Genomic DNA, 16,777 nt, shown 5'->3' on the forward strand with positions numbered 1-16,777 from the left:
CATAAGTGGAATTGTATAGTATTTGTCTTTTTGTGGCTCATTTCACTTAGCATAATGTCCTTGAGGTCTGTCTATTTTGTAGCATGTGTCAGAATTTTCTCCCTTTTTAAGGCTGAATAATATTCCATTACTTGGATATGTCACATTTTGCTTATCCATTCACCAGTTGACAGACGCTTGTGTGGCTGCCATGTTTTAGCTATTGTGAATACTGCTGCTATGAATGTGGGTGTACAAATATCACTTTGAGATCCTGCTTTTGGTTCTTTAGGATATATACCCAGAAGTAGAATTGCTGGATCATATAGTAATTCTATTTTCATTTTTTTGAGGAACTGCCATACCCTTTTCCACAATGGCCATACCATTTTAATTTCTGCCAGTAGCGCACAAGGGTTCCAAATAACTTCACATCCTTGCCAACATTTGTTACTTTGTTTTTTTTTTTTTTTAAATAGTAGTCATCCTAATGAATGTGAAATGGTACCTCATTGTGGTTTTGTTTTGCATTTCTCTTATAATTAGTGATGTTGAGCATCTTTTCATATCTGCATTTCACCATTTGTATATTTTCTTTGGAGAAATGTCTATTTGAGTCCTTTGCTCATTTTTGGAATCAGGTTTTTGTTGTTGAGGGTTTTTTTTTTTTTTTTTTAAAGTAGGCTTCATGCCCAGTGTGGAGCCCAATGCAGGGCTTGAACTCATGACCTGAGATCAAGACCTGAGCTGAGCTCAAGAGTCAGACGCTTAACGGACTAAGCCACCCAGGTGCCCCTGTTGTTGTTGAGTTTTAAGAGTTCTGTATATATTCTGATTATTAATCCTATATCAGATATCTCAAGATTCATTTTGCTCCCTTTTTTACCCTTTTGCAATTTATTTGTGGAAGAGATGGTAAATTTTGTATTCAACAATTGTGTTTTTTTTAATGTTTATTTATTTTGAGGAGAGAGACAGAGTGTGAGCGGGGGAGGGGCAGAAAGAGAAGGAGACCCAGAATGCAAAGCTGGCTCCAGGCTCTGAGCTGTCAGCACAGAGCCCGATGTGGAGCTCAAACCCAAGAACTGTGAGATCATGACCTGAGCCGAAGTCAGACGATTAACTGACTGAGCCACCCAGGTGCCCCTGTATTATTTGAGTATTGTGTTTAGCTCACATTGTGCTCAGTCATCATCACTTATGTTTCACAAAGCAGACTTGTCTGTTTACAGCCTAAAGGACTGTTGTTTGCAGGATACGTTGAGAGGAGTGGAACCTTAATGTGCTGTTGGGTGACGGATCCTAGTTACACACATCTGACTGTAGATTAAATATATAAAATGTCATCTACACATTTGTATGAGGTTCAGAACATGGGCACATGAATTAGATTCAGTGGATAGGGAAATAAAAGGCCATTCCACTGAAGTAGTGACTATTAAGAAGCTATCTTGCAGTCATAAATATGTATTTATTTGGTAATTAGGAGTCATTGAATTTATCTTGGTGTAGTGGAAAAGACACTGCATTAGGTGTTAGGAGAGCTGAGTCCTAGTATTTTCTCTGCTACTAGCTCCCAAGGATGACCTTGGGCAGATCACATCCTCTCTTCCAGACTTCAATTTTCTCACCTATTAAATGTGAGGAATGAACTTGATAATCATCAGGGTTCTTTCCTGCTTGGTCTGGAGTTTGAGTTGTCCTTTCAGGTTAGTCATGAATAAAGTGTTGTTCTAGTAATTTGACTCTGAAAGAGCCATATGTCCTGGAATTTTTGGAGGGAGTTTTAGTATGTGGGAATTTTCTTGAATGGTCTTAAATTGCCCTGAAGATTGGACTTGTGATTGGCTTGGTGATAACCAAGCCATAGGGCCCCTTGAAGCTCTGAGCCTGTCCCTAGTAGGCGTGTTAATGAGAATGAATTGAGAATCTCCCATGACAGCGAGGCTCAAAAAGCAATCTGGTAGTAATCCCATTAAGCATTTTCTTCATTTCCTCCTCTGTTCCATTGGGAAGCAAGTGGCATTGTGTTCCAGTGGGGAACTGGTTTGGCATCATCTGGACGGCGGTTATGCCCTGGGCAGACTCTCCCATTGTTTTTGACAGCAAAGGAGCCAAGCAGAGTGACAGGTAAGGCCCTTATTTCTTGAGTCCTATATTTATTCTTTGTCAAGAAATAGTGACACACACAGGTAGGAAATGGGCAAATGGAATTTTGCTTTTGCTGTTTCTTAGTTCCTTTGTCTTAAGTCTCTGTGTTGGCTGGTCTGTTAGTCTTGTTAGACTTTTTGCGAACCCAGTAAAAGTACCCTTCCTCAATGCCAGAGTTTGCAGCCCATTGAGAGATAGATGCGAGTCAGTTAAGTGGAGACCAGAATAGTAGCACTAGAACTGTTAATAGTTAGGTTGGAAGACATGACTTAGGTGTTTGGAGATAATGTGTAGCAGTAGTGAGCCTCTAGATTCTGAATCCCAGATTGGATTTACTCACCAGGCACTGTAGCAGCTGCATGGCGTCAGCCCCGCTAAGCTCACTGCATGGCTGGGAGCACATGAGGAGGCACCCTATCTGCAGGTAGGCACATCCCAAAGGGAGAACCTAGAAGGACTGTGCCTCACATGCCCAGTTCCTCTTTCCCAAAAGGAGAGCAGGAGTGAGTGAGGAGGTAGAGAGAGGGGCCAGGAGTGTTACTCTAGGGAAATCTCTGTACATGGGCACATGAGTAGGTAGTGAGCACTATGCCCATGGGTCTGTTGGTGTGTCTGTGTTGGTCATTTAGCCTGTAGGCTTTCTCTCCTGTTTTTCACTCTGGGGTTTCACACTGGGGCCCAGCCTCTTTCGGCTTCTCTCTCTGCTCACCTCTCCCTCTGCTCTGTGCTCTCACTGTGGGCCCCTCTCTTTCTCTGTATATAGCACCATGTCTGTATCTCCTCTTCTTCCTTTCTTGCTCTCTTACTTTGTGGCCCAGTCTTCTGAGTGTTGGCTGTAGGAAGAACTTGCACAGGAAACCTCTCCTCTCCTCTAGGTGAGAGCAAAGGAGGAATTTTTGAGAGTGGGATAGGAAGTGGGGAAAGAAGGGAAGGGAAAGCCATGATGGGAGTGATGCACAAGGTGTTGGGGTTGTTCTGATTTTCCTAAGTCCTGGAGTCTCTCCTGTTCAGCTGGCGGTGAGATTGGTCACCCTGAAGCCCAGTGGTGGAGTTGGGGAGGGTACTCTTAGAGAAGGAGAAGGGGGCACTGAGTGCTAGATAGGCAGTTCAACTCACATGACCTTGAAAGCATTCATTAAATAAACTCATACTTCCCAGACATTTTTTCCTGCCTCATCTAGGTATTCACTGCTCCCTGGGCATTTCCTGCTTTCTCATTCCTCTGTGTCTATGGGTAAGCTGTTAACCCTGTCTGAAATGTCTTTTCCTTCCTGTTCCTTCTGGTAATCTTTATTCTGTTGTGATCATTTTTCAAAGCATAGCTCAGATACAGCTGTCTCAGTGAAGTCTTCCCTCTTCTGACACCATTACATTTTCTTCACATGCCTGGATAGCACAGTGTACTGCATTATTATGAATTGTTTATATGTTTTCCCACATGCCAGAGACTGAGCTTTTTCAGGGTAGGAACTGTGTCTGCTTTCTCTTTCAGCATAGGACTTGTAACTGGAAGAAATCAGAAATGCTTTTATTTGATTTAAATGACTTGTTTGGGTTCTGATTAGGGCACAGCTTATGTTCCAAGTTGATTGGGGGAATTTTATGATGAGACATTAGAATAGATTGTGAACTTCCTGCCCTCAGTCTTTCCCTTTTTATTCCTCCATCTTTACTTACTTGCCACTGCTTCTGGAGCTGCAGCCCTGGGTGTCCTTTCCTTGCCTGACCACAAGGCCTCTTGCTTCCTCTCTGATGAATGTGTTGGAAACACCTGTTTTGTCCCTTTCTCATTCTATAGGGTACTTGAAGGTGTGAAGGGCATTTTATTAAGACACTAGTTAATTAAACAAAGTGTCAGAAAAGACTGGGGCACCTTGGGTGGCTCAGTTGGTTAAGCATCCGACTTCAGCTCAGGTCATGATCTCACGGCTCGTGAGTTTGAGGCCCGTGCCAGGCTCTGTGCTGACAGCTCAGAGCCTGGAGCCTGCTTCAGATTCTGTGTCTCCTTCTCTTTCTGCCCCTCCCCGCTCGTGCTTTGTCTGTCTCTCTCTCAAAAATAAATAAACGTAAAAAGTGTCAGAAAAGAGTTGCAGAATAGACTGTATTTCTCTGCATGTTAGACCCAGTGACCACAGTTTCTAGCAGAGTTGGTTGGGATTATAACTTGTCAGTGAAGACAGTATAATTAAGGGAGAAAAAGTGCTGGATTTGGAAAGCAGGTTCAAATTCTTAGTTCTGCCTGTGTGTTCTTTGGAGTTTTGGGTTTGCCTGCATGTGATGGCAGCTGAATGTATGAGATCTTGTTGCTTCTAGGCCTGCTGATGGACAGAGCTAGGAGATAGACATGTGCACACACATATTTACACATATGTACACCCGTGTCTATTTGTCTGCTTCTACCAGGAGCTATGATGGTTTACAATGATTTCTCTAAGACAATCCACTATCCCATGGTCTATTCTAGCCTTCCACCTTTTTATGTTTGTACCTTTCCTCTTCTCTCTGCTAGTGAGAAATCTGGCTTCTTTATGTCCAGTACACTAACTTATCTGTCCAGTCCCTTGGTAGGTAACTAGTCTCCCCACCATGTCGTTCGTGTTCTTGGTCAGCGCCACCAACTTAGACCAGCCTGCTCTGGCTGCAAGTTTCTCCTGGGCCCTGGTGGTGCTGCCTGAGCTCCTTCTCTGCCCAGTTTGTTCTGTTGTGAATGTGATTTCAAAAGATTTTTTTTTTTTTTTTTTTTTTTTGTAGGCCTGGAGAATTCTAAAGCAACCTGTGTTCTTGCTGGCTCAGATCACTCAGCTTCGTTGACGGGTTGGTACCAGCTCTTTTAGTCTAACATGCCATTCAGAGTTCTGCACCATTTCTGCCTCGCGTGGTGGATGTTGGACACGGAGGGAAGAGCTGAGTCAGAATTCTGCTGCCACCCCTGGTCTTATCTTAGGAAGTTTCTTTACCTTCGGAGACTGTTGTCTTATCTATCAAAATACTCTGGATAGTTGTGAGAAGTAAAGATGAAAATACATGAAGGAAATACCAGCTCACTTCCTTTCCTCTCAACTGTACAGTAGGGATAATATCTTCCTCTGAGGGTAATTGTGATTACCAAATCACACAGCCAATAGTTAGTTTATATATCACATTGTTATCTTATCCATCAGATCCATTTTGGTGTCTAATTCAACTGTGTATTTTCTCTAGATGTTTGCTCTCAGATTAACCTGTTTTATCCACCTCTATCTTCTAGTCTATTTATCTACCTGTCTGCTCTGTCTGTATTCATCTATTCTTTATTTATCTACTTGTCTCCATTTTTATTTACCTTTCATCTTTGTATCTTTCTATCTAATCTATGTGTCTGTATATCTTTGTAAATCGAGTTATGCACATAATTCTCTAATTTATTTGTATTTTTATGTATTTTTCTAACCTATTTTGTATTTTTATGTATTTCTAGTCTGTTTCGTCTCTTTGATCCCTCCATCTCTGTCTAATCTGTTTTACTCTCGCACACTACATCTCTCTTTTTGACTATGCATCCTTTCATCCATTTGACAGCCCCCCACCAATACAGTACAAACTTCCCATTGGCGATGCAACATATTCTTGGAAGTGAAGGTGACCTCTTCCAAAGGTTTTCTTTCAAAGCCAAGATTGCCCTGATCCCTACCAGTAGACTGAGACAAGAGGTCTGAGAGATTTATTTTGATAAGACTTCTCACATGGAGCTGAATGCAGGGCATTTTTTAAGCAAAGGGGAATGACTTTCACACTTAGTATTTTCAGTGTTTTATGTGGAAATTGAGGTGTGTACACAGTACGTGTAAATTAACAGTGATGTGCGTTCTTCAACATCAAATTTGTAATGCAGTCCAACTGAGAAGCTGCTACTGTTTCCAAAATACAAGAACCATAGTGTGAGAGTTTAAATACATTATACATTCTAAACTACAGATAACTGGTGGTTTAACAAATTCAAAATAACCAACCAACAAAAGAAAAATCTACTTTTAGCCTATGTCTCATATTAGGTAGACTTACATATATGTTGAAAGTGTTGAGTTGAAGTGAATGCCTACTATAAAGGACTCCCCTGGGCATCTGGTCCCACCTCTCCTTCTATAGAGGAAGGACTGCAGGCCCCAGGGTGAGAAGTGACTAGTTCATGCCCTATAGTCAGTGAGGGTTGAGGAAGGCATTCTTTTCTTTTCTTTTTTTTTAATGTTTATTTATTTATTTATTTTGAGAGAGAGATGGCATGAGCAGGGTAGGGACAGAGAGAGAGAATCCCAAGCAGGCTCCACACTATCAGTGTGTAGCCCAATGTGGGACTCTATCCCGTGAACTGAGAGATCACGACCTGAGCTGAAATCAAGAGTCGGACACTCCACTGACTGAGTCACCCAGACGCCCCAGCAAGGCATTCTTTTCTGAGAATAAGAGTATACTAAGAGATGTTTCTAATCTGTCCTGATTAATTTGATGGCAAGTATTATGTAAACTTAGAGATTCTCTAATTGCTTGCTAAAAGTTTCTTAGAAAATCTTATGATTAGTGAAATTATTTATTATTTCATATGTGGAACACTTTTATTGTGTTTTTAAAACGGATGTTGAATTTTTATTTTATTGAGATGTAATTCATATATAAAATTTGTCTCTTTAAAGTGTATAATTTAGTGATTTTTAGTACATTCGGAAAGGAAATTGGTTTTTGATACTTTAAAAGTGGGTTAAAAATGATCAAGATTAATATCCCTTTCTCCTGGTCTAGTTCGAGCTGTCACACACTGGATTTTGCACATTGCTCTTTAGACCTTTTCTCTGGAGTTGTGGTGGATTATATAATTATTTGGCATTGCAGGAGAATTTAATTTTGCCTGCTGATGCAACCGTGTAATGATCCGCATGTGGAAGACAGTTTGTCTTTGCAAAAAAGCTGGTTTAGACTTACTAAGATAAATGAAGGCTTATTACAGACACAGGCGCACTATGAGTGGCATCTTGGTAGCTAACCAGTCCATTAAATGGGTTGAGACTGGCTGAGGGGGTCCTCATAAGGGATCTTCATACTTTGTACACTCTGGAGGTTGCCCTCTCTCAGGGTATGAAATAGACCAGATTCACATCGTAGAACTACAGAATGTCAGTGCTGCAAGGTCATCTGGGTGATAAAATGGCTCCACTGGTTTACACTCCCTCATTTTAGACCTGATGAAACAGGCCCAGAAAGTGAAATGATGCACCCAGTATCAAAGAGCTATTGAGGGGCGTCTGGGTGGCTCAGTCGGTTTAAACGTCTTGGTTTTCAGCTGAGGTCACAGCTGACAGTTCGTGGGTTCAAGCCCTACATTGGACTCTGCACACACAGTGCAGAGCCTGCTTGGGATTCTCTTTTCCTCACTCCCTGCCCCTCCCCCACTCATTCTCTCGTTCTCTCTCTCTCTTTCTCTCTCTCTCAAAATATATAAACTTAAAAAAAAAAGATTGAATAGTGGCTCTGGAACTTGAACCCCGAATCTTGGTCTGATGTCTTTTTCGTTATACTGTTTAGCTTTCTACCAGACTGCCCTATGGCAAGCAGCACTGGAAAACTTTTTTGGAAGGTCACAAAATGCAGTGGAAACAGAGGGCTTGGTTTCCGCTTCCACTTGACTCGTTATTAGCCATGTGATCTTGAAAGTCATTTAACATCTCCAACCCTTGCTTATTTATTAATTTATCTTCTAGAAGAATGCTATCTAATAGAAAATATAATGTGTGTGCAATTTCAAAAAGTAAAAAGCAGGTAAATTAATTTGAATAATATATTTTATTTGACCCAGTGTATCCACAGTATTGTTTAAACCAGTAATCAGTATGAATTTTATTAAGGAGCTACATTCTTTTTTTTTTTTTTCAATGTTTATTTATTTATTTTGAGAGGGAGAGGGAGAGCGTGCGTGAGAGATAGAGTGCGGAGGAGGGGCAGAGAGAGAGGGAGAGAGCAAATCCCAAATAGGCTCTGCACTATCAGTGCAGAGCTTGATGCAGGGCTCAATCTCACAAACTGTGAGATCATAACCTGAGCTGAAATCAAGAGTCGAGTGCTTAACCCACTGAGCCACCCAGGCACCACCCCCCCTTTTTTTGTGTGCTAAGCCTTCGTAATTTGTTGTACTTTTCTGGTTTTACAACACTTCTCAATTTGGACTGTCCACATTTCATGTGTTCAGTAGCTACATGTGCGTGCTGTGTGCTACAGAGTAGAGTGTAGAAACTTAGAATGTTAGGGTTGGTTGCAAAAGCTCTTAGAGACCATTCAAAGAGTCATAAAGTATAGGTTCTTGGGCCAAATTTTGTAGTTTATGGCTCCATTTGGTGTGGCTTCCAGTTAAAAATGGTTTAGAACGTGAATGCCTCGTAGACTAGCATGTGTCCTCTAGCTTGCCACTGTGGCCCGCAAGTCTCTCTTGTGGCTGGTATCATCAATTACACTGCCTGCCCTTCTAGGCCAACCGCCCTCCCCTCTGATTTTCAGCTGGTGAAACTAAGGCTTAGGAAGTGATTTGCCCAAGGTCAGTAGCTAGTTAGCAGGTCCAGGAATAGAAGCCAGCATCACTTGACTCTGAATTTGCTGTCTTTCTGTTAATTCACATGGTCAGTCAGTCGCATTGCTGCTTATACCTCAGGACTATGAGGTTCCAGTGAATTATGGTGCTGCACAGAAGGGAGGCAGCAGCATGATGTTTTCTGCTGGACAGGGCGTGTGGAGAAATCCTCCCAGGTCAGAAAAGTTTAAGCTTAAATAATGTATCTTTTAACCTGTTATTTTAAAAAGTTAATACATATTTTTCCTAACCACAGGTAATACAAGCATACGTTAAAAAAAATGTAGAAAATGGAGAAACATGTTTTTCTTAGGGTAGATGTTCAAGAAATATTTGCTGAATGAATTAATGAAAAAATAAACTCATACGTTCCTATTCCTTGACAGACTAGGAAGAACATTTGGCCTCGTTTTCTATTTATAGAATTAAAAACTATCTTCTACGTTAAAATGCTGTACATGAATTTTGTATCCTGCTTTCTGTAGGCCACGTTGTAGCATAAGAATAATACAACTTCTTTTAGCCACTTTCTTTTTTCAGATTGTGTTATTTTCCATCATTTTGAACTAATGTTCCTTCACCTCTTTTGTTCCCCTTCTGTTTGTTTAAGATGCAGGAGAGCTGTATGTTTGGGGAAGCAACAAGCACGGGCAACTGGCTTCCTTGGCTGCTTTCCTTCCTCTGCCCCAGAAAATAGAAGCACATTGTTTTCAGAATGAAAAGGTCACTTCTGTCTGGAGTGGGTGGACACACCTGGTTGCTCAGACAGGTGAGAGAGCAGCAGAGAATTTGTGGTTGGTGAGAGCAGTTTTGGCGGGAGGGGACAGCTGTCTAAACAGCTATGAATGCTCAGGGCTAAGTAGGTAGGTTTTGACAACGAAAAGCTTTAAGGACTGGGATGGGGAGGATCTGGGATCGAGTTCTGTGGTCAGCCAGATATGGAGCTTTTCCTCTCTGGATCAAAGGGCTGCACCCAAAAAGGCAAGGCTAGGTTAGATGAACTCTTTCTGGTCCTATGAATTCCTTGAGGTTTTGAGAAGGAACCTGTTGCAGCAGATGTTCCCAGAAATTTGTCCAGGTTGTTGGGGAGGTGGGGAGTCTTTGCCTTGTCATAGCTGAAGAGATGACTTTACTTGCATTTCCACCTGAGTCTAAATTAAAGGTTTCAGAAACTTGAAGATTGGTATTTCAAGATTGAGGCAGGAGCATTATTTTGAATTACGGCTGGCATGATATTTTGATTTAAATTTCCATTAACCCTAACAAACCTTTGGTTTGGACATCAGCTGTTCCCTTATGGTGCCATGCCATCCAGCTGTTGGCATCTTTATCTTCTATTGAGTCTCCATTTCTTTCTTGTCTTCTCTGTGGGGCAGTTCTTCTTTTGTGGTCTCCACATTGCTGATTTTGTTCTCTGGGGTTGTTGTTTTGTGGCCTCTCTCCTTCCCTGCCTTCCCACAGCTCCTGCTGACTTTGGTAGGGTTTCTCAGACAGGCAGTTTGTGATTCTCAAGATCTATTATCATGTCAAAGTCTCTTGAACTTCAGGGGTTCTCAGGAGTCCCTTTGCCTGCCTTTGGCCTGCTTGTTAGCTACACGCAGATCTCTAGGCTCCCAAATACCTACCTAGTGACTGTCAGTGACTGCAGTGCTTTCTGGTTTTTGTAGGTGCTCAGGTGAGCTTCAGTTATCCTTGGGAAGTCCCACATACTACAGATGTGAACACACATACGCTTGTAAGTGTTCATATCGATGATGCTTTTAATTGGTCTTTTAAAAAATTTTATGACCATTTTGGAACAGAGGCCTGTGTAACAAAGGCATAAAATAAACTTTCTGTACTGACCACTTCAGAGGCTGCTCTAAAGGGGAAAAATCATGACTTTTCTCAAAGAGGTTTAGACTGCTTGAAGATTGGGACTGTCTACACAAAGTCTTCTTTCTTTCTTCTTCTTTTTTTTTTTTTTTTTTTAATTTTTTTAAATGTTCATTTATTTTTGTGTGTGTGTGAGAGAGAGACAGTGTGAGCCGGGGAGGGACAGACAGAGAGGGAGGCAGAGTCTGAAGTAGGCTCCAGGCTCCGAGCTGTCAACACAGAGCCTGACACGGGGCTTGAACTCACGAAGCGTGAGGTCATGACCTGAGCCAAAGTCGGACGCTTAATGGACTGAGCCACCCAGGTGTCCCTACACAAAGTTTTCTTAAAGCATAGTAGTTGTTTATTTGTATAATTGTTAATATTTGTCTATTACCCCAGACACTGAGCTCTGTGAAGGGTGGCACCATTATTAGTCTTGTTCACTTCTGTATCTTCACTTTCTAGTTGAAAGAGAGTAAATATTCAAATGCATATGAGTCAGGGTGGACAGCTAGGATTTCTGATCTCTCTTTCCTTGGTATCACTGGTTCTCTTTGCATTCATGACTCCAACCAAATCAGTTATTGTTTATTGGGAACCTATTGAGCAATGTGGTGAGTGTGGGAGAAACAGAGGAGAAAAGAACTGGGCTGTACCCTCCGTAAAATGTGTAGACAGGCCTAAGTCTAAGAATATAGACATGGAAGACTTTACCCTCCGTCCGTCCATCCATCATACGATGGTGAGGATCTGTTTATGTACCATACCTTGTAGTATATCTAAATCCTGCCCTGAAGGAGCCCCTTGTCCATTAAGGGAGAGAGACCTGTTATCCAGCTTCGGTACATTACGGTAGGAGATACGCAACAGTGGAGCTAAGACAGCACGCAGGAGTGCCATAGAAGGTAGCAGTAGTGTGAGTAATTGGGTGTTAACAGGTGGCTGTTTCATGGTTAGTCAGTCTTCAAAGAACTACAGTGCAGTGAAATACACTTACTACCAAATGGCAGTGAGTTTGGTTGAGTTTGTCAGTAAACCCCTTAACCAGTTATGTAGCTGACCAATGAAAGACACAAAGATGCTGCTTCTTGGGTGCTAACTTTGTAGCATTGTAACTGATACTGATTTCCACTTCTGGGCTAAAGCCCAGCCCTCCCAGTGGGAGGTTGGAACCCAGGGCCCTAACACTGTTTGAGTCACCCCAGCTGCTCTGGAGCTCAGCTTCACATCTCCACCTCCACTTGACAGCAAGATTTTTTGGTAATGTTTCAGCTGTTTAATTAGCTTGTTAATTCAGATCTCTTGTGTGTATACTCTGTCACTTTCCCCTTAGTCCAAGAATGGTCGTAAGCTGGTCTGTCTGAGTGTCCTGGCTCTTGTATTGAATTTGGGTAAATGGGAGTCTCCTGCTTTTTGATTCACCAATTTTGCACTCCTTCTAGTGGCAGTAGAAGCTTTTGGTCTGGCCCAGTGTCATTGAGAAGAAACACCCAGGGCTCCTGGTTTAATCAGACTCAGCTGCTCATATTAATGGGAACAAGATTTGCTCACAGGGTCAGAAGCAGCTCATTAGTGGAACAAGGAGTTACTTGACTGTAGTTGTACAAGCTCCAGTGGTGAATTGCTCTTGGGACCTGCTGGCAGGCCACATCAGCACAGGGCTGCTCTCGGTCTAATTCTGGAAGGCATTGGTTGTGTGATCCTGATTAAAAGAAGGATCTATGCACACTGGCCATATATCTGTCCAGTGAGATGGGATGGAATGGAGTGGGTTAGGATGACAGACAGAGAAGTGGACTCTGCTTTTCCCTATCTCCATGGTCCCTAGACCAATGATTCTCAACCATAGACGATTTTGTGCCCCAGGGAATGTTTGCAATATCTGGAAACATAGTTGGTTGTCACAACTGAGGGGTGCTGCTGGCATCTATTTGGTAGAGGTCAGGGATGCTGCTGGACATCCTGCAATGCAAGGGCAACACCCCACAACAAAGAAATACCTGGCCCTGAATGTTATTCTCGCCAAGATTGAGATATGGTGCCCAGGACTCACACACATCCCTGGTGGTAGGTGCTTAGCTAGGGCAGTTCACATGCTATCAGGATAACTTTAGAGCTTGTCTGTATGGGAATCTGGGATGCAGTCTCTGCCCTCCCCCTTCAGAAGACTGGTGCCTGCCTGCAGTGTTTGCGATGGAAAAATACTTTTCTCTGTTAGTCAGAGGCACTTGGAAAGAGTCCAAGAGAACCTGTTCTAATCTGGGAAAGTTGGCAAGGATACCTGTGTCTCAGGCTGGAGGAGCTGCATTCTAGAAACCTTTCCTAAGCTGCTTAATATCCCTGATCATTGTTCTCAGGAACTTCGTGGGACTCCTGGGTGTCTGTATCCAGGCCCAGTGACCTGCAGCTGTCTCATCCGAGAGTCATGATTTCCCGGCCCGAGGTGCTTCTAGTAAGATTTGGGTGGCAGATCTGGGTACCTTCCTAGCTTGGCGACCTTCACCTTTCTAGGCCTCTATTTCCTCATCTCTCACGCAGTGTGTTAAAACCTGCCTGCATTCTACATGGGGCTGCCGTGAGGTTCAAATGAATGAATCTGTGTGAAAGATCCCCAGTAATTGTAAACTTCTGTACACACCTAACTAAGTGAGGGGTGCCTGAAGCTGGGATATGTGAGTATATTAAGGAATAAGCAAGCGTTTTAGAAAGACTTCCTTGTCAACAGAGTCTGTGCAGGGCTTGAGACATACCAGCTTTCCCCGAGGGCTTATGTGCTGTCCAGAGAGGCGATGCTCAGTGCCCAGCTCTGAGAGGGAAAGGTTCCCAAAGTCTTTCACTTACACGTAGCTGGCAAGTGGCTGTTTCGTTAGGAAGAGTTAGGAAGATCTATCTTTGTGGCCGCCCAGGTAGTTTTTCTGTGAAAATCTCTGATCACAGTATTGTTCCTTCATGCTACTCATCCCAATTTGTAATCATACATATCCATCTGTGTTCTTGTAATGCCTAGACTGTCCACCCTGAGAGAGCCGTGTCTGTTTTGCTTGTGGCTGTGTCCCCAGCACCTGGCATAGGTCTGGCACATAGTAGATGGTTAGTAGCTAAATTGCTGAATGAATGAATAAATGGCAAGGTCGAAAGCAACGTGGACTTTGAAGTCAGACGGGCCTAGGTTTCTGAGTCTCAGCTTTGCCCCCTTTGTGAGTGCGTGGTGGTGGGCAGCCCCGCCTCTCTCCACCTTTGTGGCCACCACCGTAGGTCAGGCCCCTGAAACCTCTTGCCTGGATCCTGCAGTGGCCTCTGACATCTTCATCCTCCTACACTCACTCCCTTCCCCCCAATCTGTTCTCTACACCTCGGTTGGAAGGTCTTTACAAACCCATCGTTTCATGTTCCAGTGGCTTCCCAATGTTCTTATGATGAAAACACACTCCTTAGTGGTCCCGCGAGGCCCCATGTGGTCTGCCCTCTGCCTGCCTCGCTAGCCCTGTGTCATACCATGCCAGCTCTGGCTAGCCAACCAGTCTCCACTGTGGCCTTTCCCTGCTATCTTGAATGCATCATGTATTTCCCACCATAGTGCCTTTGTACCTCATGTTCCCTCTATTTGGCACACTTATTCCTATGCCCCTTCTTCATTTTGACTTAGTTATATCCTTTTCTTCTCAGATCTCAGCTTGGTCATTTCCTCCCTAGGGAGGCCTTCCCTTGCTCTCCCTGACTAATCACTTTTTCCTTTTATCTGTCTCATAGCACTACAACCTCTCCTGTGTGCTGTTTTTTGTAGATTCCTCCTCCCCATAGACTGTGAGCTCTATAAGGGCAGGAACTACAATTGGTTTCGCTCAGCATTATATCCCCAGTGCTTGGCAAAGTAATTGGCACATATGAGTTTGGTACTCAGTAATGTTGGGCAGATGAAAAAATGAGCTTATTTTCTCATCAGGAAATGGGGAAATATTGCTGACCTTGTGTGAGGATTAAATGAGGTGATGTCTTAAATCTTCCAGTATCCATGGGGACTGGGCTCATGTGTCGGTTCAGTACACATTAGTTTCCTCTGCTCTCGAAAGCTCTGGAGCTCTCTGGAGGTCACATGCCCCATATCTTCTCCTTCCGGCAGAAGTCTCTGTGGGACTGATGTGGATGTCTCTGGACAGGCAACAGGTTGATTCAGGACTCTCCTGGAGAGTGCGGAAAGATCAGTGCTTACAAATGCTAAGTGCTGGTTGCTGGTGATTTATTAGAATCTCAAGGGGAATGATTTACACAAGATTCAGACCTTAATGTGGGATTGGTCAGAGTGTCTGGAATCTGGTTGCTTCCCTCATACTGGAAGCTTTCCCTGAGCCACGCAGTATCCCAAAGTAGCCTGTGGTCTCACAAAGGCTATAGACTGAGAAAGTGAGCCCACATACGATTGTTGACATTCTTCACTTTCTTCAATGGCACCAAAGAAAGTCCTAGAGAGTTGGAGGTTTTAGAGAATCTGAGATGGAAGAAGACATCTCCTTACCTTGCCGATGGGAAAACTGAAAGAAGAGAGAAGGTGACTTTATGGCAGCATTTAAGCTGGCGACCTGATTCTACTTTTCAGTGAATTTTCCCCCCTCCCATCACAGTGCTCCTGGTTCTTGGTTATATCCTTTTAATTGAGATATGTTTTATTCTTTTGTTTCTTTAAAGTGGAGAACTGCATGGCACACATGGAAGGGACCAACTCTTAACCACTCTCCTTTCTTCAAGTGTCATTGGCCAAGAAATATTTTATTCTATTTGACGTCTAAGCATTAGTGAAATCCAAGCCCAGCAATTGATTCACACTATTTTTTTTTTTTTTTTGAGTTTATAAATATATCTAATGCTGATTTTTCTGTTTTGGGGCCAAGATCCTTTCTAGAGTAGGGTGACAGTGTATATTACTCCATCTTCTTTGGGACCATGTATCGTGAAACCTCAACCGAGCTCAGGAGATTCTGACCTCATGGGCTCTATTTAAAGCAGATGCTTTGGAATTCATGATGTTTATGCTTTAGAACTCTGAAAACACAATGGTTGAAAGTCAAACCGAGCCCAAAGGACTATTTTGAAATGAATAGTTTTTGCTTCTCATTAAAGTCATTAGTTTTTATCCTAGAATCCTTAGAATGTCAGGAATGGATGGGAAATTAGAGCTCATCAAGCCCAACTCCTTCAGCTTAGAGATGGGGAAACTGAGGACTGATGAGGGGAAGGGCGTGAAGGAGGTAGGGCAGAACTCAGATCCCAAAGCTCTCGGTCCGGTGCTCTTTCCACCTTGTCATATTCTTTCCAGAGATGATGAGGAGATGTGGATGGCTTTACTAATCAACCCAGGGACGTGAACCAGGAATAGCAGTTCCTTCTGTACATGAAGTTGTTTCAAGAAAACTGATTCTTACCTGAAATGTGTAGCTGTAGATTCCCTTAACAGATTTGTGTGTGGAGCAGAAACTAGGAGATGGTGCCCAGGAGCAAGGGTTAGGAGGCCATTCTAGGATTCAGAGAAACAGCTGCATTTCTGCTTATGATAATACAATCATAGTTTTTTTTTTTTTTGTTTTTTTGTTTTTTTTTTTTTTTTTTGAGAGAGAGAGGGCACAAGTGAGTGAGGGACACAGAGAGAGAGAGAATCCCACAAGGGGCAGAGAGAGCGAGAAGTGGGGCTTCTCTGGGGTTCACGTTTTACCTGAAGCAGGGCTCGTGCTCATTGGAAGTGGGACTCAAACTCACCTGAAGTGGGACTCAAACTCACCCAAAGCGGGGCTCGAACTCATGAACTGTGGGATCATGACCTGAGCTGAAGTCACATGTTTAATGACTGAGCCACCCAGGTGCCCAGTCATAGTTCTTACGGACTACTTTTATCATTATATAGCGCTTTTGTATCCATTTTCTCATGTGAAGTGGCAACATGGGTGTTATCCTTGTGTCACAGACAAGTCCCTAATTGGTTAGCTGCCTTTCCTTGGTCTACTGGACTGGCAGAGCTAAAACTTGAATCTGGTCCCTAAGCCTGCTATTCTGATTCCAAGTATGTATCTCAGAATGCTCTTACTCATTAGCATCTTTCTCCAATTTTTGATTCTTCTAAACAATAAGGAAGGAAATTCTTAGTTATCCTTGATCCTTCAGCAGTTATTTGTGGAATGCTTACTTATATGTATATAGCACTGTGCTACAGGG

General features: G+C 43.0%; 1 protein-coding gene across 1 annotated transcript in view; it reads left to right on the forward strand.

Annotated features, from left to right (window-relative positions):
• The window catches only part of SERGEF (secretion regulating guanine nucleotide exchange factor), a 234,196-nt gene that overhangs the window by 14,345 nt on the left and 203,074 nt on the right, over window positions 1–16,777 (forward strand). Inside the window, 3 exon segments of the mRNA XM_027073027.2 lie at window positions 1,996–2,109; window positions 4,882–4,944; window positions 9,330–9,488. Coding sequence (XP_026928828.2) covers window positions 1,996–2,109; window positions 4,882–4,944; window positions 9,330–9,488 — 336 coding nt within the window.

This window comes from Acinonyx jubatus, chromosome D1, assembly GCF_027475565.1.
Source record: "Acinonyx jubatus isolate Ajub_Pintada_27869175 chromosome D1, VMU_Ajub_asm_v1.0, whole genome shotgun sequence".
In the NCBI taxonomy this organism is placed as follows: domain Eukaryota; kingdom Metazoa; phylum Chordata; class Mammalia; order Carnivora; family Felidae; genus Acinonyx; species Acinonyx jubatus.